This window comes from Sinohyriopsis cumingii, chromosome 16 (genome assembly GCF_028554795.1).
Source record: "Sinohyriopsis cumingii isolate HCF-2022 chromosome 16, ASM2855479v2, whole genome shotgun sequence".
NCBI classification, from domain to species: Eukaryota; Metazoa; Mollusca; class Bivalvia; order Unionida; family Unionidae; genus Sinohyriopsis; species Sinohyriopsis cumingii.
Genome location: NC_142976.1, coordinates 17,569,478 through 17,595,211, shown reverse-complemented (window position 1 = coordinate 17,595,211; position 25,734 = coordinate 17,569,478). Strand labels below are relative to the sequence as shown.

The following is a 25,734-nucleotide window of genomic DNA, read 5'->3' as shown; positions in this document are numbered from 1 at the left end:
TTGGCCTACTACAGCCATATATAAAAGGCGGTCTCATTTTTGGCTTATCACAGCCATTTGTTACAGAGGATTCATTTTTGGCCTGTCACAGTCATGTGTTAGAGGTTTCATTATTGGCCTATCACAGCCATATGTTAAAAAAGGTTTTGTGTTTGGTCTGTCACAGCCATATGTTAAAAAAGGTTTTGTGTTTGGCCTGTCACAGCCATATTCTGTTAAAGGCAGTTTCATATTGAGCTTATCACAGCCAAGTATAAAGGATGCTTTATTTTTGTCCTGTCACTGCCATTTGTTAGACGTTTCCTTTTTGGTCTATCACATCCATGTGTACAAGAACATTTTATTTTTGGACTATCACAGCCATGTGATAGCATTGGTTTCATTTCTGGTCTTTTACAGGCATGTGTTAGAGGAACCTTTATTTCTACATGTTTATGAGTCTTTAATTAAGTTAATGACAGCTGTTACCTTGAAAAAATAAACGCACAATGTATATGATAGCTAAAAGATTTTAAACATATGCTTTCATATTTATTTAGGAAGTTAACAAAGAGAACATTATTACAGAATAGTGAGTGAAAACTAACAATGAGAACATTATTACAGAATGCTGACTGAAAGCTAACAAAGAGAACATTATTACAGAATACTGACTGAAAGCTAACAAAGAGAAATCATTCAATACTACTGACTGAAAGCTAACAAAGAAAACATTATTACAGAATACTGACTGAAAGCTAACAATGAGAACATTATTACAGAATACTGATTGAAAGCTAACAAAGAGAACATCATTTGATATTACTGACTGAAAGCTAACAAATAAAACATTACAGAATACTAACTGAAAGCTAACAAAGAGAACATTATTACAGAATACTGACTGAAAACTAACAAAGAGAACATTATTACAGAATACTGATTGAAAGCTAACAAAGAGAACATTATTACAGAATACTGACTGAAAGCTATTATTACAGAATACTAACTGAAAGCTAAGAAAGAGAACATTATTACAGAATACTGATTGAAAGCTAACAAAGAGAACATTATTACAGAATACTGACTGAAAGCTATTATTACAGAATACTAACTGAAAGCTAAGAAAGAGAACATTATTACAGAAAACTGACTGAAAGCTAACAAAGAGAACATTATTACAGAATACTGACTGAAAGCTAACAATGAGAACATTATTACAGAAAACTGATGGAAAGCTAACAAAGAGAACATTATTACAGAATACTGACTTAAAACTAACAATGAGAACATTATTACAGAATACTGACTGAAAGCTAACAATGAGAATATTATTACAGAATACTGACTGAAAGCTAACAAAGAGAACATTATTACAGAAAACTGACTGAAAGCTAACAAAGAGAACATTATTACAGAATACTGACTGAAAACTAACAATGAGAACATTATTACAGAAAACTGACTGAAAGATAACAAAGAGAACATTATTAAAGAAAACTGACTGAAAGCTAACAAAGAGAACATTATTACAGAAAACTGACTGAAAGCTAACAAAGAGAACATTATTATAGAATACTGACTGAAAGCTAACAAAGAGAACATATTACAGAATACTGACTGAAAGCTAACAAAGAGGACATTATTACAGAATACTGACTGAAAACTAACAATGAGAACATTATTACAGAAAACTGACTGAAAGATAACAATGAGAATATTATTACAGAATACTGACTGAAAGCTAACAAAGAGAACATTATTAAAGAAAACTGACTGAAAGCTAACAAAGAGAACATTATTACAGAATAATGACTGAAAGCTAACAAAGAGAACATTATTACAGAAAACTGACTGAAAGCTAACAAAGAGAACATTATTACAGAATACTGACTGAAAGCTAGCAAAGAGAACATATTACAGAATACTGACTGAAAGCTAACAAAGAGAACATTATTATAGAATACTGACTGAAAGCTAACAAAGAGAACATATTACAGAATACTGACTGAAAGCTAACAAAGAGAACATTATTACAGAATACTGACTGAAAACTAACAATGAGAACATTATTACAGAAAACTGACTGAAAGATAACAATGAGAATATTATTACAGAATACTGACTGAAAGCTAACAAAGAGAACATTATTAAAGAAAACTGACTGAAAGCTAACAAAGAGAACATTATTACAGAATAATGACTGAAAGCTAACAAAGAGAACATTATTACAGAAAACTGACTGAAAGCTAACAAAGAGAACATTATTACAGAATACTGACTGAAAGCTAGCAAAGAGAACATATTACAGAATACTGACTGAAAGCTAACAAAGAGAACATTATTACAGAAAACTGACTGAAAACTAACAAAGAGAACATTATTACAGAATACTGACTGAAAACTAACAATGAGAATATTATTACAGTATACTGACTGAAAGCTAACAAAGAGAACATTATTACAGAATACTAACTGAAAGATAACAAAGAGAACATTATTACAGAAAACTGACTGAAAGCTAACAAAGAGAACATTATTACAGAATACTGACTGAAAGATAACAATGAGAACATGATTACAGAATAATGACTGAAAGATAACAAAGAGAACATTATTACAGAATACTGACTGAAAGCTAATAAAGAGAACATCATTTGATATTACTGACTGAAAGCTAACAAATAAAACATTACAGAATACTGACTGAAAGCTAACAAAGAGAACATTATTACAGAATACTCACTGAAAGCTAGCAAAGAGAACATTATTACAGAATACTGACTGAAAGCTAACAATGAGAACATTATTACAGAATACTGACTGAAAGCAACCAACATTAAGATGCTCAAGTCTTATCATCCTTAATACAGAAAAGAAATTATTATTTTCTTGCAATAGACTCTAAATTCATAAATTGTTGAATCATCATTGCACTTTAAAAATATTTAAACAATTATTAATGATAATTATACCTTTAATTTGGGCACTCTGTTGATTGTTTTAAGTGGTCGCAGCACTCGAAGAACCCTGAGGGACTTGATTGTGTTTAGATTCTTCCCAGCACTGTCACTGCCGCAAAAAGTTACATAAGGCAAAAAGTTACATAAGGCGAAAAGGCAAAAAGTTGTGTAAGGCAAAAAGTTACATAAGTATTTATGTCGATTAATTATCTTTGTTTCTCAATTAATAAATAAGTTGCTTTTATACATGTTGATATACTTTATATATAAATACCATAATGTTCATTTATAAGTTAAGTCCCTCTGCGACAGCATGGACTCAGACCTGCAGTAACAAAATTCACTGACCCATCTTGGTCAGTCAAGTTTTTTAGGACTAATCAGCAGCACAAACACCATATATTCTGATCTGCCAGTGCATTATGTGATAATAGGTCAGGGTCTATGATGTTTGCAGTTGTACTTAACCCATAAGCAAGTAAATATTGTGTATTCCTTTCCACCTCAACAGTGTCTTCATTCTTATAATAAAAACATCTTCAATTAAGATAAACATTGGATTACTTGAAATATCAGTATAATATGTATCTTAGTACATTTACCCTGTAAGTATTATCTGTTATTCTATAAATTTCTGTCATAAATAATCCTTCAGCAAGAATAACAATGAAGAATATATGCATGGTGTGCAAAATAGCACAGACTGGTTAATGAAACTGAAACATATATAGTTTAATCTTTGTTGCTTATTGTAGTCACTTAAACTTATAATACAGCACTAAGACCCTTTATTGTAACACTGTTGCTGTTTTAAGGCCATTCATTATAACACAATTTCTGTTATAATACCATTTATTATAACACTGTTCCTGTTATAAGGCCTTTCATCATAACACTGTTCCTGTTATAAGGCAGATAAAGTAACAGACCCCATTTCATCATGTAGTAGTATTATTTATATATATTATGTACTTCATTATAAGGTGATCTCATTTTAAGGGGTATATATTCCATAGCTCCCTCAGAAATTGTTATAATGCGGTATTACCTTATATAATTTACAGAGGTTTAAAAGGTTAATAAATATATTATTTTCTAATTCGCAACAAATCAGTTCCATGAACATTTATTTCTTCTGTCTGAAAATAAAGGTATGTATAGCGAACCATAAATACTTACTTAGAAGTCAAACTGTAGATGACATAGACCCTGATCTGCTGTCATATAATGCAACAGCTGATCAGGATCCATGGTGTTGTTTTCTCTGATCACTCCAAACAAACTGCACTGACCCAGATCTGCCAACACATTATGAGATGACAGTCTGGGTCTGTGCAGCTTGCATTTGGGCTTCCATTGGTAAGCAAGTATATACAGTGTGTCATTTAGGATACTGACTCTGTCCATTTAAAGTTTTAACATAATACATCAAGGAAAATTTACTATTTTTCATTTGTTAACATTGTCAATGATCATAAAATATCAGAAGGTAGCATGGTGACTCAGTGGTTAGCCTGCCAGACCAGTGATCGCAAGGGTGTGGGTTCAAATCCTACCATTGGGCCAGCCTGGGTTGGCTACCACATTGGATCCTGGCAAGACACTCTACTCGGATTGCCTCAGCATTAAATAACCTTTTTGTGTTACTGTGCCATAAAAGACCAAACCAACAACAACAAAAACAATATGAATAATCCAAATGTTAATGTGTGGTAAATTTGAACATTTTAATAAAAACTATTTACCAGTTTGAAAACACAAAAATATAATTATTCCAATGCAAATTCACTCAACCTTTTTTACTCCACCTATACATATTTAACATGCACACAGATGCAAATAGCACAGACCCAGATCTACCACTGCATATTATTATATACCTTCAATGTTTGCTGTGTTTTGATTGGTTAAATTGACAAGTGTTGTTTTGCTAAAATGTTATAGCACCCTCAAGTGCATGCAAGTGTGCTATAACATTCAATTCATGGCTCACTTAATTGTGCATTGCCAATGGGATTAGTCACAGAATGTGATTTGGCTGGAGTGTGCATCCTGCTCTACTTAGATCACTGACATAATTAATTTTCTACCTATCCATCCATACAATGGCATTAAAAAATAAATCTCTGTAATTCTGCTTTAAAAGACAGCTTAAAGAATACAAATAATAATGTAAAGTGAAGTTGTATCCAAATATCTAATGTTTGGAAGGTATTTTCAAATATCTATTAAAAAATTCTTCACATGCAATAAAAATTTATGCCAGGCCTTTTAGCCAATAGAAAGAAAGCCCATCTCTTACTGCCTTTATTGGTTTGCATGCACTTTTAATTATTTGCTAATTATTAAAAATTTACCATGTGATATCTGATTACCAATATTAAGCAAAACACTATCTGAAAATTGATTCGCATCATAAGACAATAATTTTGATACAAGAATTTATAAGCCCTAAAACAATTATTTTATCATGCTGACATTAAATATTTTTCTGGGGTTAATGAATTCTTATAGCAACATAAATCAAAAGTGAATAATTGCATATTGGACCATTGAATTCGGGTCTATGCTGATTATTTGAAGTCATAAATAGGATCAAAAGCACAGTTCTTAATTTGTCAGCATATATTGTGATGGCAGATCTGGAACAATTGCTTTTTACATTGCACATACGTTATTCACAAAAGAATGTAGTAAACAATGTGACCTCAACCTAAGGATTCACCTAAACCCATCACACATAGAACAATTCTTTGGGATTTTAGAAAATTGTGACATGTAGGTGTATTAAATCACTACAAGAGTCAGTGAGCAGAAGGTTGGGAAGAAAGAGCATCCCCAAGAAAAGTTCTAAATGGAAAGAACTACATAAAATAACACCACCTGTTAAGTAACTCTCCAATAACCAATCAAGTATGAAATGAAAATTCAACATTTTTCTGTACCGTCCTTGTAAATCTATACAAGTATCACACCAATCAGTTACAGTATGAACAAGAATTATGATTGTTGGCTTTAATTCGTACATTAAATCATGATGCAAAAGATTTGATTAGCCAATTTTAAGTGTGACTCAGATTTCTACTATTATGAAAATTAACTGGATTTTATCCTTTTTAGTAAAATTTGGTAAAATTCAGGCTAGGTTTACCTTTAGAGCAGGGGATGAACCAGGATTTTATTTTCAAGAATGATTCCTTTTGTAAAAGAAGTCTAATTATATAGCTGATAAAGGGGGTTTGATTAAATGCTTCCCTACCTTTATCCAATCTGAATTTGCCAGACAATTTTTTTAAGTACAAAAAACTGCCAAAGTGGGGCATTCAAGATCTTCCAATACCCAAATCAAAAGTGGACCTAACCCCATTATAATTGGCTATTATGGGTTTTATGATCCATGAAGCAACTGCTAAAAGGAGGTTTCAAAATAATATTTACCGTATTCAACATAACAGCTGCACATATTCTAATAAACACTTATGCTAACCTCTTTTGGGGTCAGAACTTGTACCCCAAAAAATCCCTTAAAGAATGTACATTTCCTTATCTCAGCATGCCTATGGGAGGGAAATAACTGCTAAAACCCACCTAGAACATCTTGGATCAACCTATGCTTCATTCAGTGCAACTATATGGACAGACAATACATCTCTAAAAGTGTAGAGCTCCTAGACAAGGGAGCTAACTCTATTAGTATGTACATGCAAGTGATAGGACATTGTAGATGTCATCACATTTGTGCTAAATATGATGAACTACAACATCACAAAATTTGCCAAAATAATAATTTTGTTTGTGCACAGTGCAGATATTATGTCAAATACAGTATTGATATGAGGAAATGATCATATGCATGAAAGAACGGTTACTTTTAATTGTTTTTGAAAGTGCATATTAGTGAACAAATATGAGTAGGAGTGGACTAAAACAATGTCCTTTCTGCTAAGGTCAGTAGTCTGCTGACCTTTACAACTTGCAAAACTGAGACTATCATGCTGATCTTACTGCCTTCACTAAATGTGTACTATTATTCTCCTCTTAAAAATTAATGTACATTTTAATAAACGAATTTAAAACTTACTGATTAGGACTGAAAATGTATGGAAATATGAGATCTTGGATTTGTCAATATCTGCTGTGGAACATGTTGAATCCAGACTGTAGTATAACATAACTATGTTTATCCAGACACTTGTTCCCATTGCTTTTGTACAGATTAGCAGGGAATCCAGGAAAATTAATCACTTCTTAGAGCAGTAAAGAAAATCTATTTCTAGAAATAAATCTACATATTAGCAGAGAATCCAGGACAATTAATCACTTCTTAGAACAGTGAAGAAAATCTATTTCTAGAAATAACTCTTCAGAGCAATCCCAAGACACCTGGATGAATGGAGTCCCACTGTAATAGCAAGTTGCCCATTCCAACCACATATATTAAGCAATCAAACATCCTGAATTTTGCAAAGTCCCATAAACCAAATTATAAGAAGAACTGAAGTTGCATAAAGCATAAACCTGTCTTCTGAATCCAGTTTCTCAAATTTAGAAATGATTGCTTATTACAGGTTTTACTATTAATTATTTCTTGTACTTGTACATTGACGATTTCACCAAGAAGTTGCTAGTCCATCAAGATCTTCTGAATATGTTGTGACAATGCTGTAACTTTAAAATGTGAAGAAAAACACTTTAGTTGCAGTTTCATCCAAATGCACTCAAATGTGCAGTAAAAAACATTTTGATGTAAAATCTTACAATCTTAAAGATGAGCATAAAATGGAAACCTAAAATATTTTTTTGTATTATGCTTTATATTTTGCAGACATTTTGGCTCAAATACAGTGAAACATGTTAAAGCAGATGCCTTCGTTTTAAAGACAGCTGTGCACAGATAACAATATTTACAGTTCATTTTTTAATTCCATAATGATATTAGCCAAAAACAAAAAGATCTGCCAATAAGGGAGGAATTGTGTATTCTCCAAAGCATCCTTTAATCTACAGGTGTCATGATTTATTACAAATTCCACAAATGTAACAGGTATAATTACATCTAGGTTTCATTGTTTATTACAAATTCCAGAAATGGATCAGGTATGATTGCATCAGATTTTATTCTTCCTACAAGATTCATACCTTGATGAAAATGAATGAATTTAGCAAGATCAACATAGTCCACAATTTAGTCCCATTTCTCCAGGTATAAAAGGTCAACATAGTCCACAATTTAGTCCCATTTCTCCAGGTGTAAAAGGTCAACAAGTAAACCACCAAAGGAAGAATCACAGGATTGCAAAGCTTTGTTTTGTCTAATCTGGTACCGTATATACTTGCTTATAAGTTGAATCCAACTGCAAACTGCACAGACCCAGATCTGTCATGACATACTGCAATGTCAGATATGGGTCAATGCAGTTTGTTTGGAGTGATCAGTAGAACAGAGAAAAGAGGCCATGATTTGCCAGCTCATTATGCTATAGCAGATCAGGGTCTACATTGTTTGCAGGCAGACTTAACTATTATGCTAGTATATATGGTAACGTACATCTCATGATGCAGTCTGTGTATCAACTTATACAGTTCCATCATTAAAGGTAACCTGTACTGAGCAACCACCAGTCTTAAAGAGTAAGTTTACCAAAGTCCTACACCAAAATACTGCAGAACTGGACCCTTGTAAGAAGCAACAACCTATCTTCAGGGGCCACTTTTCTTACCTAACAGAGGTGGTAGCTTATGCAAGTTTTGACATTATCACTCCTACTATAGCAACGTGCAAACAACTGACTTCAATGTGAAGGTTACTGCACATCAATGAAGAATGAGATATAGGTCACAGTGACTTAGTATTGATTGAAGAGTGTAGTACTACTCATGAAGCATGTGTATCCTGAGTTACATGACTCTGCAAGCTAAGCTAATTCAAACATTAGCAGAGGTCAATGTGGTGGGACATATAGCTGAGAGTAACCTAGTTTTGTATGAAGGTTACAGCACTCCTCATGAAATATCGTTATCACCAGGTTACAGGATTCTGCAAGCAGAAGAGTCAGAGAAACTGAGTTTAATGCAAAGAGAAGCACAAAGTACTGAATGATTGAATATAGGTCACAGTTACCAAGGTGATAAATGTGGTACTCTTCATGATGCAGTACATATCTAAGTTACGTGACACCATAGGCAACAGTGCCTGCTAAATCAAGCTAAATGCAAAGATTAACACAACTCCCTAGGCTATGAAACATAGTAACCTACTTTTCATTGACAGTTGAAGTACTCCACAAGTTACATCCAATGCCAACTGATAGGACCCCATTAGCCTTATTGTCTTAGAAAAAAGAGCTAAATGCAAACCCTTACAATGTGGACACTATATGGAAAGTGAATATATACAAAAACAGACAGATGGTGAGTTGATTGAAATACTACAACATCAAAGGCTTTGCAATCCAGCAAAAATGGTGCTGGCCTTAACAGAAAGGACAATAAACTTTAATTCCAACCCAAAAAGATAATTTACCAGGCATTACAAACTCAATAAAGGTAAAATGGATTAGAAAAATCATCTAGGATCAATTCTACATAGAATCACACAATTATAATCTAAATCACACAGTCTTTTGTCCAACAAGGTTCTTTATGTTTGTCAATAGATTTATTACCTACTGAAAGATATTTCTGGCTGGTTGGTAACTTACCCCTGACTGTAACTGCTGGTAATAAACAGATGTATTACTGTATATGTAATTGCTGATCATAAACAAATGTACTACTGTAGATGTAATTGCTGTTAATAAACAAATGTATTACTGTAGATGTAATTGCTGATAATAAACAGATGTATTGCTGTAGATGTAATTGCTTGCAATAAACAGATGTATTACTGTGTTGTATACTGGCTATAGCTTAACAAAGGTCTAATTTTTAAGCAAGAAACATTCATTTGTTTTGAATAATATCTTAAAACTTGGATTATGTGTAGACAAAATTAAGGATACATAAAATATATTTCTGATATTGTAGAATCAAAACATTCATTCTTGTCATAACAGTTTCTTCATAACAGGAGAACATTCACTGAACTAAACCTAATATCTACAGTGAAACCCCATTGCTCTGTTCACTTCTATTTTCATCCTTTCATGTGGATTAACAGCAAATCTGGATTTAAAAGCTCATGTCAAAGAATAATAATAAAACTTTTTTCCCTAAAAATGTGATTTTGACCCTGTGACATCTGTATCATTATGTCCTTGATTTTTTCTATTGCATGCCAACTAATGAAAATTTAATGTAAATAGTAGACATTTTGAACTTCCCCAAACATCATTATAACTTTACTGACATGATAGTGACTTGATTACTCGTTGTCACTAATAGCAATGCAAGCAGTAGTATGAAACACCTAAAACTCAATGATTTCTGTAAAAAATATTTCAAGATTGTCATCTCATTTTATTTTAAATGCCATCATTTTGTGGTGATTCATTTTCCATGCATCTAAAAAACTTATCAATCTGGCATATATTAATATACTTACCTTTCAGTCTCTTTCTGAGAGTTAAATATACCAATATACTTGCATATAAGTTGAATCAAACTGCAAACTGCATAGGTCTAGATCTGATGTGGCATAATGTGCTGGCAGATCTCGGTCTGTGCAGTCAGAGGAAACAGCATAGATCCTGACCTGCCAATCCATTATGCAATGGCTGATCGGGGTCTATGCTGCATGCAGTTGGACAAAACTTATAGTTTAGTATATATGGTATTAAACTCTGTTGGATAGAAACAAAGATGCTCTAAATTCTGTATCAACTCCAAATTCTGTATCAAATGAAAGCAGTTACAGGGAGTTTCAATGTAAATAAATGTAGTCACATTGATATAAAAAAAAGTTTCCACGAAGAGAACTGTCATCTTTCATATGAACCTTCTTACATAGTCTTTCAAATTTAAAAAATTCAGTACAATCTATGTATTTAGAGAAAACCATACTATTTTATATTCCTGGAATATGTGCTTTTGGTGTGTACACATTATGCACAGTTAAGTGTATTCATCAATGGTACTTTAGTAATTTACCAGCATTTACCTGCAAAGTGTTGTTAACAATTGTCATTGAAATAACAATTGTTTATTAGACAGAAATACAGCCAGAGACATACATACTTGGGGCATTTGGACCTGCACCAAATGCAAATGATTTTTATCAAATTTCTTGACGTAAATGTGTAGTCAATGTTAATAGTACATCAACAGGTCTTAACAATGATTGAAAGGACAGTCTGACACACCAACAGACCTTAAAACTGAATGAAAGAATGGCCTGAAACACCAACAGGCTTTAACACTGAATGAAGCATTAGCAGGTGTTAAAACTGAATGAAAAGACTGCCTGAAACAGCAACAGGTCTTAACACTGAATGCAAGAAGTCTGTAAGGCACCAAGAGGCCTTCACATTAAAAGGACTACTTGAAACACCAGCAGGCCTCAACATTGGATAGACTGCCTAAAGCACCAGCAGGCCTCAACATTGGATAGACTGCCTAAAGCACCAGCAGGCCTTAACATTCAATGGACTGCCTGAAACAACAGTAGGCCTTCTTGACTTTACAAAGAGTACAGGTGAAATTCAAAAATAAACTTATTTTTAAAAATCTCATTTTTCTTTTAAAATAGTGCGGTACATTGTTCTACATATGGTTTCTGGATGTGTGGTGCATACTTCCGTAGTGCATGCAATTCAGCAAGGCCAAACATGCTTTCAAAGACAATATGAATCAATCAAAATATTGTATAAAAAAGCATGGGTCACACTTGCGTAAACATGGGATAACTATTTTTAAAGGGTCTACATAAACCTAATGATGATCTATCAGCAGCTAAGCCTACAACAATTGACTCTGATCCTTCAAATATCATACAGTGACTTCATTTTGCAGATCAATATTTCGTCATTTGATTCAACACTAAGATTCAATTTAGGCTAGTTATATTTTAGTTGTGATGGATATAGTGAGATTAGTCTTAAATCAATATTTTTTATGGGATTTATTTTTGTGGTTTTATCCTGTGACTCCTAAATAAATTACAGTTATCCACCACTCAAAATTCCCGTTACATGGCAAATGTGACAAAATCAAATCATTTTTATGTAACCTCTCTGTTTTGTCACTTGTATAAAACATTGATTCATTATTTTTGTTGTTCAGTGATGCCCATTAATTGAGACACTTGCTCTAGATCTTTCATGAAGATAAACAAGGGATCTTAGTAAACCAAGCATTTCAAAGAATGCAACAGGAAATCTGTTTCCACAAATTGTTGTTTAACTGCCATGATATCTGTTTAACTGCTATGAAATGCATTTAACTGCCATGATATCCACATGAGGACAGTCTGGATAACTCAGCTTCCAATACAATTTTGTTTAACAGTTCTACATTAAAACATATAATGCACCTAAATAAATTCTTGTACTTATGCAAAGGGGACAACATCATTTGGAATTTGGGACAGATATTCCATTTCTTGAAACAAGCATCATTCAGCTAGTAAAATTAACCAATCAAAAAGCAAGGGCTAATGGAATTAATCCAAGTCTGTCATTTACCAACATCTAAGAGAAATTACCCAAAAGAGATAAGTATTAAATAAAACCAAATAAATCCTGACAAGAAAGAGATGTTGTATTAATTCACAGTTTCTGTCACCTGCATTCAACATTTTTGTTTCACAAAGAACAGAACATCATGTGCAACTCTTTTATGGATGTAAACTCTAATGTAATAACAGATTTAATAAAACAACTAGAAAAATATTTCATTTCTGATGTTATTTACAAACTGCATCCTATTTTAGATCTAATTCTGGTAATTGCATGCCTAATTTGTACCAGTGTTTATGATTAAAAGGCATTGCATTTATCAAAATCAAGACTGGGTTAATTTGAATGGGTTAATTTGACTGGGTTAATTTCCTTCCAGTTGGAGACCTATATTTTGTTCAAAATACTTTAAATCTGAGAAAAAAGATAAAGAATAGATAAATATGATGAAAATAAACAAAAATCTTGACTTAAACAACAGTGAAAATTCTATACAAATCTGTTACATACCTTTCAACTTCATTAAGATGTAAATTTTCAGGGGAGGTAAATTCAATCAAATTACTAATATTCAAGAGTTTTGATGATGTCATCGATGATGTTATATATTTCTTTTACACAAATTAATGGCAATTTATTTTCATTACTACAGATGTCAACAATTTTTACTACACATCTTCATCATACTTCGGAAAACTGACACTCATCAAGATATAGCAATTAAACAGTTTGTAAAAAAATTAAATTTTGTAAAATTTTAATGTTTTATTTAGACAAACAGTCTTTATGTTTCATTAAACCTTTTCAAATGTTGAGCTTACAATGATCATACCCAAGTTAAGAAATTTACTCTGCTCATCACTCTGTGATAATAACTACTAATTTTTGTAACAAAATAGATTTTAGCTTTCAGTTCTTCTGAAATTGAGACTTTATGTCCATGAAGTCAGAGACTTGTAAATCCTCATGCTTCAGGCATGTTTTTCTAAACATGAATTTTTATATTTCAAACAACCTACATTTTCTCTCGACTTTTGGAACAATGACAGATCAAAAAATGGTTCTAAAACATCTGTGATTGTCCAATGGTAATATTGTATAGGGTTGCATAAATACTCAATAAACAAGCTTAATTCTCAAAATTCCCAACGTTGAATTTTTTTTAAAGCTGTTCTAAAAAATGGGTCAGAGGAAGAAAAAAAACTGCTTTCACATATCTACATCAAGCATCATATCTGGCCCATAAAGAATCAGTACACTTCTCCAAGCAGTGTGGGGAAAGAAATGACAACAGCAACAATAAAATCTTCCAAGCAATGTAGGAAAAGAAATAACAACAACAACAAAATCGTCCAAGCCACTATGTGAATAGAAGTGATGATAATCTGAATTCTCTGTAATCCTGTTTGGAAAACATATCAATAAATGTCCACAAAAATTGGCCAGAGGAAAAAAGTAAAATCTTTTCACACATCTAGATTGATCACATATCTTGCCAACAAAGTTTAATAAAAATCTTACAAGCAGTGTGAGAGAATTGTTGATGGCCAGCTTTGTCATGGATAGAGAGTTTGAGTTGGGGAGGTGGTCAAAAAAGATATGGACAGACTGATAAACAAGGCAATGAAAATATTCTCAGTCTATATTTAACTACGGGGACAATAAAATTCATCTAGCAGATTAGGAGAAGCAATGACGAGCTAAATTCTTGAAATTCCGCATCTTGCAACAATTTTTTCTGAAGTTTCTCTAGAATGAGCCATAGAAAAAGAAGTAAAACCCTACCATATATCTATGCAAACTATAAACTACAACATTTTGATAAAATTTTCCAATCAATGTGTGAGGGTAAGCAATGACAATGTCATTCCCCTAATTACCTGGTCCTTTGTTTGATAATTTTGTAGAAACTTTCAAAACTATATCAGAAGATAAAAGTAAAAGTCTTAATGGTCATCTGTACCAACCACATCTCACCTACAAAGCTGAATAGAAACCTTTGAACAGTGAAAGAGAAGACACAATGTCAATCTGAATTCTTAAGACAACCCTTTTGAGATCTTTTTTCAGGACATTTTCCTAGGAATGGGCAAAAGGAAAACATTATAGTCCATGGATATCATCTAAATATCTGGCCTATAAAGTTACAACAAAATCACACTAATGTATGATACAAAGCGATGACAATGTAAATTCCCAAAATACCCCTTTTTGAAATTTTCAAGAATTACCTCAAAAATGGGACAAAGGAGAAAAGTCAAACATCAGTGCACATCGATGCAAAACACTCATCTAGCCATTAAAGTTTCAATGTAATTCCCCATCCAATCAATGTGGGATGAGAATTAATGTTGAATTAAATTACCATAAATACCCTTTTCTTAAAAGCTTTTCAAGAAATTCGAATAAAAATCATCTATATAAAGAAATGAAAAACCATATTGCGTAATAGTACCAACCATATACCTAGCCTGCAATATTTCAATAAAATCATACAACTGGGCAGAAAGAAGAGTGATGATAAGCTGAGTTCTTAAAAAAATATCCCATTTCTTTTTTAAATTCCAAGAAATTTCAGCCTAGACTAAGAAAGTAAATTCTTATTACACATCTGTACAATGCTCATATTGAGTCTATAACAAACATAACAAGCTTTGTCACCAATGGACAAAATGATGGAAAGTATAATTGACTGATGCATGGGGCCAACAATATCCCAACACTTCACAGAAGTGTGGGGCCAATCTATTTTTTCTTCTCACACAAGCATATATTTATCAGTATATTCATATTATTTCTATGCCAACATATTGTAAAATAAATGAAAAGGAAAGTGCTCTTTTATCTTAAAATAGTGATATTAACAAAGCTAGGAATAGGTAAAAAGTTTTACATTAAGTTACCTCCCCTGATATATCATTAATTGTTTTAATCTTTAAGACTACTTGTCAGAGTTTGCTGAAATTATGACTTTTTATCTTAACATGTTCTCTTGGTTATATTTGCTAATTTCTTGACACTATAAATTTCATTCTTTCCTCAATAGTGGCCAACAGCTATTTTCCTGAAGAAATTCCATCAATACATCCTAAAGTTTCACCTTCATAAAAACAGAAAATAGTGTTGCTAAAGAAAAAGGGGCAAGTGATGCGTTTTTTTCTTACTATATTATTGACCCATAATTTCTTAACAAAGATGACAATGAACTAATAGCCATCTGACGTGCATTCCATTAATGTTAAAAAAAGGAACAAACTACAGTATTTCTCCAATAAGAAACAAGCCCATCTTGTAAATTTGTTTAAAAGTGTGGAGAATGATTTAAAATTGCTCGAAAATGTTACACAAAATTTTGTCAAGCTTGGGTAAGGGCTTCTTATCAAGCATGGGCTTCTTATAGGAGAATTACGGCATCGAATTCTAGAGGAAATTTAAGTTTTCTAATCATTAGCAAACACTGCAACAGAATACATGTAGTAATCACAATCAGAAGAAATTAATGCACAGTATGAAAGCAACTGTGATTCTGCTAGGCATTCATAGGCAATGTGGTTAAAATAATAGCTAAGTTATGTGGATAAAATTTATTTGTACAGAATTTACATAAAATGCCTACATAATGTCCTGCACATTTGTATCGGAAGAAACGCCCCTGTAAGAAGAGTATGGGAAGAAATGCAATTTTATAGCGAGAAAGTTAATAAAGAAATGACCCTGTAAGAAGAGATTATGGGAAGAAATGCAATTTTATAGCAAGAAAGTTAATAAAGAAAAGTGATAAAGCTTTCTGTACAGTGAAATGAAACCTTAAGAAGAATTTAAACATAAAAAATTTCACACATCAGAGAAACACTTTTGTCATTTAACTGATTTAAATTGGAATTTGGTGGAAAATTTGAATTTGACTTAATGTATGCATAACTAAATTTCTTAGAATGCATATCATACTAAATAGCATAGCTAACTTGAAATCCAAATGAAGTATTTGCATGCAATGGATATCTGTAGTTACATATCAAGTTTGTAAAACTCCATATGCAGTTAAAACATTCTGAAATAGGATTTTACAAAATGATGCACATGTCTGGCAAGCAAATAATACATTCCTAAAACTACATATTTGTTTTGTTCCAAGTCAGCAGAAAAAAAAAGAGTTTTGTGTGGTGTAGAGATGAATGGAAGCCATCAGGCCAAAATATATTTATATGCCATATGAAACATTTTACTTCCCTCAACCAGGGCAAAAAAGAAATGTAGTTTCCTTGTCAGGTGCAAGATTTGTGAGTTTTGTGATAATTTCTCAAATATCATGATGAAAACTCAACCAGATTCACAAAACATTGCACACAATTTTAAACCACACTTTAATGTCTTTTTTAAATTCCGTTTTTTTTATAGAAAAATACAGTTTTGTACAAAATACCAATTTTTAAAAAAATGAAGCATATAATTTACAATCTAAATTTTCAATTTTTTAATGCATCCTGCCTTCTTTAACACCATCCAGATAATAATTCAGTTATTCAGTGTAAATGGATTGTTTAATCTGAATATAAGGACATCAATGTCAAATTAATTTATATCTAATCTGAACATAAGGACATCGATGTCAAATTAATTTACATCTAATCTGAATGTAAGGACATCGATGTCAAATTAATTTACATCTAATCTGAATGTAAGGACATCGATGTCAAATTAATTTACATCTAATCTGAATGTAAGGACATCGATGTCAAATTAATTTACATCTAATCTGAATGTAAGGACATCGATGTCAAATTAATTTACATCTAATCTGAATGTCAGGACATCGATGTCAAATTAATTTACATCTAATCTGAATGTCAGGACATCGATGTCAAATTAATTTACATCTAATCTGAATGTCAGGACATCGATGTCAAATTAATTTACATCTAATCTGAATGTAAGGACATCGATGTCAAATTAATTTACATCTAATCTGAATGTAAGGACATCGATGTCAAATTAATTTACATCTAATCTGAATGTAAGGACATCGATGTCAAATTAATTTACATCTAATCTGAATGTAAGGACATCGATGTCAAATTAATTTACATCTAATCTGAATGTAAGGACATCGATGTCAAATTAATTTACATCTAATCTGAATGTAAGGACATCGATGTCAAATTAATTTACATCTAATCTGAATGTCAGGACATCGATGTCAAATTAATTTACATCTAATCTGAATGTAACGACATCGATGTCAAATTAATTTACATCTAATCTGAATGTAAGGACATCGATGTCAAATTAATTTACATCTAATCTGAATGTAAGGACATCGATGTCAAATTAATTTACATCTAATCTGAATGTAAGGACATCGATGTCAAATTAATTTACATCTAATCTGAATGTAAGGACATCGATGTCAAATTAATTTACATCTAATCTGAATGTAAGGACATCGATGTCAAATTAATTTACATCTAATCTGAATGTAAGAACATCGATGTCAAATTAATTTACATCTAATCTGAATGTAAGGACATCGATGTCAAATTAATTTACATCTAATCTGAATGTAAGGACATCGATGTCAAATTAATTTACATCTAATCTGAATATAAGGACATCGATGTCAAATTAATTTACATCTAATCTGAATATAAGGACATCGATGTCAAATTAATTTATATCTAATCATACAGATTTATAGTCTCATCTAACACCAGAAAAGTTGTGCAAGATTAAATGGATAAAGTTTCAATGTGTAGAATGAATAAAAATATCAAGTCCACATTTTCAGAGGACATTTGAGGGAAACTTTGATGAATTTATCTTTGAAAAAGTTATAGAAAACAAGAGTTTATGCAAATTTCCAAAGCATTTTCATTTGTAACAGAACTCTTGAGTTTTATATTCAACTTTCTCTTTGGCAAATTTATTTTCATATTTAGCAGTATCAAAAACATAGAAGTTCTAAAAGCATGTGTTAATATATTTAAAAAATGCTACTAAATAAATGCACTTAAAATACCATTTTATATTTTTGTTTATGTACAAAATATGTTTTTGAATCGATTCTGGTTATAATTGTAAGCACAAAGTCTTATGTTAGAGGCTAAAGACTTGTGGCTATTTCATTTATTTTGAATTGCTAAAATTTACCTTTCTGATATTTTCTATAAACGTTTACCTGCTATTGAAAAATTATAATTTAACATAATTTTATTATATGGAACTAAATCATATCTTGCTAAGAAATATTCTCAGTGTACCAGAATAGGCAATGTTAGTGTAGCTTGAATGGTTCTTTATTTATATTTATTGTCAAAATAGACATCTCTAAACTAAAATGGTTAGGAACCAGTCAATGAATAATGACTTGTCAGAAACAAAAATGGTGAAATTAGGGATATTCTGGTTTATGTCAGCTTTTACTTTATACCAGTCCTTATTAGTAACAATGTACCACAGTCTCTCAGTTTTCTAAAATGAAATTTTAGCTGGTATTGTATATTTTACATTGTCAAGATCCATTTTGGAATGAAATGTTATGGTAAATTATTATCATATATTTTGGTGGTCATTCATTTTCCTATCAAAAGAGTTTGTTTCCAATATGCATTATACAATGCTTTTTTAACTTTTACATGGATTTTGTTTTTACAAATGATCCTGGAGATCATATTTTGTAATGGTAATTTCCCAAATTTCCTGGAAAAATCAGATATACTGAATGTTATCAATTTTCGAAATATAATATTGGTTAATACTTAACTGAATCTCCTCTGACTATTTACAATGTTCTCTGTACAGGCAGCACATATAATTTTCATAATATGCATAATAACAGTGCAAGTTCCTGCATAAAGCATAAACAATATAATTATGCAAGCTATATATAGACCTGTTATGCAAAATTATACAATACTATTCAAAATTCAACATACCTATAATTGAATTATCCAGGACCCTATACTAAATTTTATATTTGAATATCTATTTACCCATAAAGCTTTAGGGATTGATAATTTAATCTTCTTGTTTGGCCAGAGGTGGGGTGGGGGCTGGAATTTTTTCCAGAAAAAATGATATATAAATTATTTCATTTTATCTCTCTAAGTGGGGGTAACTTTATAATAAGATCCATAATTTTTCTCTTAAAAAGAATCCAAAATTTCTTAAACTGATAAATGATCTCAATCCATTACTAAACTTCAATGCAAATGATTCAGGATGACAAATATGCAAGTTTCTGTTTCAAATACATGAAGAAACTGAACTCACTTGAAGAAGAAAGCAACAAGAGCACAAATGACAACAGTCGCATCCAGGATGTTCCAGAGATCTCTGCAGTACGCTCCAGGGTGCAAAATGACGCCTAAATCTATCACCTGATAAGAAAGAGAATAAAACAATCAATACAATTTTGTAAAAACTTTATTGAGTTATAAATTGTTAAGGTTTTGTGGTAAATAGCATTTTGTTATTACTTGGGTAAATGGATTGAAGAAAGGACCCTGTCATTTCTACAGACCAGATTTAATCAACTACAAAACTATAAAATTTGGTACTCTGTAAAAAGTTGTGAATTCACAGAAAATAATGGAACAGTGAATATATATATATATATATATATATATATATATATATATATATATATATATATATATATATATATATATATATATATATATATATATATATATATATATATATATATGTATGTATGTATGTATGTATGTATGTATGTATATGTATATATATATATATATATATATATATATATATATATATATATATATATATATATATATATATATATATATATATATATATATATATATATATATATATATATGATGATTTTTGTGTAATTAATTGAAAATGGTTATGATATCTACTCACAAACAGCAAGATTAAAGAATACTATTCTATAAATGAAAGTAGATACAAGAGACCCATGAATGGTACATTATATACTGTACCTGTCCTGTGTTAAATAGAGTTCTGTGTATGCACATGAGACACTAAACCGAATGTGCAGAAATCATTATCTTCTCATAAGATTTAGCATGACCATGTTCTCTGTCCTTTATATCCCATAATATAAAGGTCTTATTATTACCCTAAGTCTAAAACATTCAGAAAATTTAGTGAAGGATCTTTCACTGTGAAATTTTTTTTACTGTAAAAGTATTTCTGCTTTCAGCTAATATGACTATAGTTTTGGTCTATTTACTTTAAAATGTGTCAAAATAATGCTATAAAGCAAGTGATGCAAAACTTAACAACTTCACAAAAGCTGCATAAAGATAAACGTGGTCCCTTGCCGCCATGTGTCAAAGAACTTGTGTCATTAAGAGTGAAAGTAGTGAAAATGAATGACTTTTGTTACACATGTATATAGAATGCTCAATTACAGTGTCTCTGTTGTGAAGGCTGATGTCCTTGATATGATTGTATTCAAGACCAGAAGGGCATGGGATTGATTCCCACATCTGATAGGATTGTATTCAAGACCAGAAGGGCATGGGATTGATTCCCACATCTGATAGAATTGTATGCAAGACCAGAAGGGCATGGGATTGATTCTCACATCTGATAGGATTGTATGCAAGACCAGAAGGGCATGGGATTGATTCCCACATCCGTTAGGATTGTATGCAAGACCAGAAGGGCATGGGATTGATTCCCACATCTGATAGGATTGTATGCAAGACCAGAAGGGCATGGGATTGATTCCCACATCTGGTAGGATTGTATGCAAGACAAGAAGGGCATGGGATTGATTCCCACATCTGATAGGATTGTATGCATGACCAGAAGGGCATGGGGTTGATTCCCACATCTGGTAGGATTGTATTCAAGACAAGAAGGGCATGGGATTGATTCCCACATCTGATAGGATTGTATGCATGACCAGAAGGGCATGGGATTGATTCCCACAATCAGATCTAATAAGATCGGACTCAAGACCGGAATGGTATGGGATTGATTCCCACTATCAGATCTGCCTGGATCGGTTACCACATTGTGTATTTGAGCAAGTCACATTACTCTGATTGCCTCAGCCTTCAAAGTGTTGCTTTGCATTAAAAGAACAAACAAAACCTTCATATGATAATGGCTGTTAAGTCATGTTCAACTTACAGTTAAAGCTGGTCTATGTGTCTTTTCCCCTTTAAACTAAGCCCAGTGACTGAAAACAATTAGTTTTGCATTGAGGAAAAAGTCCCACAAGTTGTCCCACAAAAGTCCCACAAGTTGTCATTCCTATGAGGTACTTTTTGGGGTTATTAATTTTCATGGTTTTGAAATAAATGGTATTTTTCTTGTTAATGAAATTTACGGGCACACCTATGATAGGAAGTGAGGTTCAATTATCTTCACAGATGGATCATGTAAGATTGTGAGGTTAATTAATAAAAGGTTTGTAGGAAACATGAACTCCATAAATTTGGTACCCCATAAATACAGGAAGCAATCTATGGCCTGCATCTTGAGCCCTACTACAAGGAGAAGGCATTCTCTAAGCAAGAATAGACTTGAAAATGTTAACACTGAGGTTAATCTAGGGTGCAGATGGGTGTATGGATAAATTGCTTGACACAAAATTGGATGGTAAAGTGATTGTTACATTCTGCTACCACTAATGCAGCCTTGTGAATTCATAATAATCTGTTACATTGCCACATACCTTCAAAATCATTTCTATTGTGAAGACCCCTGTAAACACAAAGTCAAAGTAGTTCAGAATTTGGTTGCGTGTGGACTCCTCTCTCACTGGGTCTTCCGCAGCTAATGCTATGCTACTGGCACAAATAACTATCATGATGAACAGATCAAAGTACCGCAGGTTTACAACAAAATGACAAAACCGTCTAATCCTGAAAAGAAACGAAAAACATACATCAATAAAACTAAAAAATTAACATAAATAATGGCTTCTTGTAACTCTGTGCATGGGAGTGACTTTATATACCACTTTATACTGAAGTAAAATCCATGACCATGCACACCTTATGACAATAATGGTGTTATTTACCTTTATATCCATGTGAAATTAATACTCAAATTAAATCAGCTATTCAGTGCTGTTCTAAAATTTAATACAAGTTTAACTGAAGTCTAAGACTATACATCCTCGATTGTTTAATGCTCTGCTCCTTGAATGTCATAAAACACTAATTCCAGACAAAAGTTACTGATTGCTATGGATTTGTAAACTGGTGACCATTTATAAAACTGGGCAAAGAAAAGAGGTGTTCAAGTCTGTCATAATAACAAACAGCAGGGAGTACACATACATTTTCAGCATGTTCAGCTTTTGTTGTGAAATCTTAGTACGTGACATTCATTCCAGTTTGTAGTGGGTTAGACCTTGACCTTGTCCTAAAGTGTCCACTTTAACTACTGAGTCCTCCATATGCATTTCTTGGGGTGTGTAAATAATAATCCTTCAATGGAATCTTGATGTGCATACATGATCCAAATAAAGTGAATAATCACCATTTCAAGGTATGTGTAAATCAAATTCTAGACAATTACACGCATTACTGAAATAATATGTACTGAATGCATACATGACCTGCATATTTTTTCTTTAGTGTGCTTCAAAACCTACTAGTTCCCTTTTGTTACAACTAGTCAAAAAAATATGACAGTGGTACAGATGGCTGCATATAGCAGTCATTGATGTGGCAGATTTAGGTGTGGTAAATTATACAGCTACCATTATCCGCTTAAGCAACGTTCAGAGCATTATTAAATGATGATATCTACCAAAAGTTTTAGAAATTAGCAGGACCATGAAAATGGTCCTTAAGTAAACCTAGGACTAGAAGACCCCAGCTTATTTTGAACCCTGTTCATTCACTTATGTTTTGATAACATCATTAAAATTAGCAATAAAGTATTAATTCTGTATAAAATAGTTAATTTAATAATTTAAAATGTGACTAATATTAAATACTGATTGCAAAACATGTTCTGTCTACATAAAACAGTAATTCATCACTAAAAGTCACTTTGTTAAATACATTTTCTGTTATGGCCATGGTATTCATTTTATTATATAGTAGAAAAATTATTTATACCATACCTCATTTTTTGGTATTCTCACTATAGGACAGTATATTCTATGGCTTCCATAAACAGTATTATAAATTCACAAAATTCCATGTGTGTTTTGCTCTAGGTCAGCAGAAAGAATGAGTTTGATGTGGCATTGATACAAATTGAGGCCTTCAGGTCAATGTGTGCTCATATGCAATATAAAAAAATTCTCTCCACTGACTCAGAGTAAAACAGTAATGCAGTTTTTAAGTTATTACATACACACCCTTTTTATGCTTTCTAAATAATGCTGGCTTTATTTAAGGAAAGAAGTTCAAAGCAAATTGGGATTTTCAATTCTCTGTGTCTACAAACATCTATGTGTGTACATCAAAGAAGACACCTAAGTAGTTCAAATCTGGGTGTGTAATATGGATATATGGACTGAACAGCTGTACGTAATATTATATCAAGCATATAAAATTAAATACGTGTGTAATAAGGAGGCAATGCTTTATAATACACCCTCAGTGGCACAGATATAGGCTTCATGTAGTCTTGAGAGTGGATAAATCCAACATGGTGAAAACCACCAAATTTGCTTTAATGAGAAAGTAACCATACACACTGTCAGCATCTGGGCTCAAACCCATTACAATAGAGGTGAAAAGCCAGCATATTATATGGGTCCCTTCCATATTACTTCAAATACATTTGAATGGTGACTTACGGATTGGTAGGTCCAAATATGAACATGGAACTGTAAGGTAGCATGGGTTTAGGGCCAGTTTGGATTTCCTCTTGACTTGTGGTCTGAGGGAGCGGTGGCAGATTCAAACTGCTGCTGGAAGAGCTCCCTGGAAAAGAGTTGTATGTTCCATTAAATAGCAGTGAAAATGTATGTGTGACAGAAAGGGCAACATGCAACAGATTGATAGGTACACAGAGTTTGATACACAGAGATTAATAAATAGACCCTTACAATTATATGACAGCTGTATATTCAATAAATAAGGGGAGAGAGAGGGAGAGACAGAGACAGAGACAGACAGACAGACAGTGACAGCCCAAGACAAAGTGAGTTTATTTCCTGATTTGCAGCCATTAATAAATATATTTTTGAATTACATGAGACCTGTATATTCAATAAATAAGGAGAGAGAGAGATCGACATACATACAGACAGACAGAGAGTTATTGACATCCCAAGACAAAGTGATTTATTTCCTGACTTACTGTCATTAATCATAATTTATTTTTAATGTCACACAAGAAAGATAATCAAAGATAGACTGATAGAGGTAGTAAGAGAGATAGGTGGATAAAAGGCTGGCACAGAACCAGGCTGACAAACATAGTAAGAAAGGAAGATGACAGATGGGCCTGTAAATAAATAGACAGATAGATGGATGGAGAAAAACATTGGATATTACAAATTATCAAAAAGGACCTAAATAAAAACTACAGTTATTAGTGTCTGTATAAAATGTTTCTTACATACCAGAATCGAGAGACTGTCCATTGCTCATCTGTCGTGGAGAATTAGATGTGTTACGGATGCTGTCCAGCTCCAGGTATAGTTGTTTGTCTCGATTGTCTTTCAGGTTGTTTTGACTTAGATTAGTGTCCAGTCTTGGGTTACTGAAAGATATACTAAAAGTGAAAATGTTATCTCAGTGGTGGTTTAGAAAATTGGGAGTGCAAAGGTTCACAGACAGTTACACAGACAGACAGATATATACATGCAAACAAAGAAAAACAAAGGCTGAAGTTGGCTTGATATCATTCATATTGATCCTAAATGGCACATATAACAATAAAAGAAGTGCCTTGGATTGACAGACACCCCTCCATTGAGTCAGAATAATCTAAAGCTATTTGGCAGAAATGAATGATATCTTACATCATTCTTTAACTGTGTTTTTATTTTGAGTAAATTTAACTTGGATAGATGGTAGACAGCCATCTTTTGTATGACTTTCACAGCCATCTTTTGTATGATTGAAATGTTCTCTTGCTAGGACTTTACCCATCACATTCAGTCTTAGATGGTTAGGCACTTTTGGAGAGAAATTTCTATTCCATGATTTTTGAAAAATGTATATTAGTAACAATAGTGATACTTGAAGAAAAATTAG

At 32.2% G+C, this 25,734-nt stretch overlaps 1 protein-coding gene across 1 annotated transcript in view; it reads right to left on the bottom strand.

Moving 5' to 3' along the window:
* LOC149780003 (voltage-dependent calcium channel type A subunit alpha-1-like) overlaps positions 1-25,734 on the bottom strand; it is a 384,117-nt gene that overhangs the window by 121,402 nt on the left and 236,981 nt on the right. The window contains exons 23-27 of the mRNA XM_089937395.1: positions 25,122-25,249; positions 24,327-24,453; positions 22,239-22,428; positions 19,826-19,932; positions 2,955-3,051 (exon numbers count right to left, since the gene is read on the bottom strand). Of these exons, the coding sequence (XP_089793521.1) occupies positions 2,955-3,051; positions 19,826-19,932; positions 22,239-22,428; positions 24,327-24,453; positions 25,122-25,249 (649 nt within the window). The remainder of the gene's footprint in view (positions 1-2,954; positions 3,052-19,825; positions 19,933-22,238; positions 22,429-24,326; positions 24,454-25,121; positions 25,250-25,734) is intronic.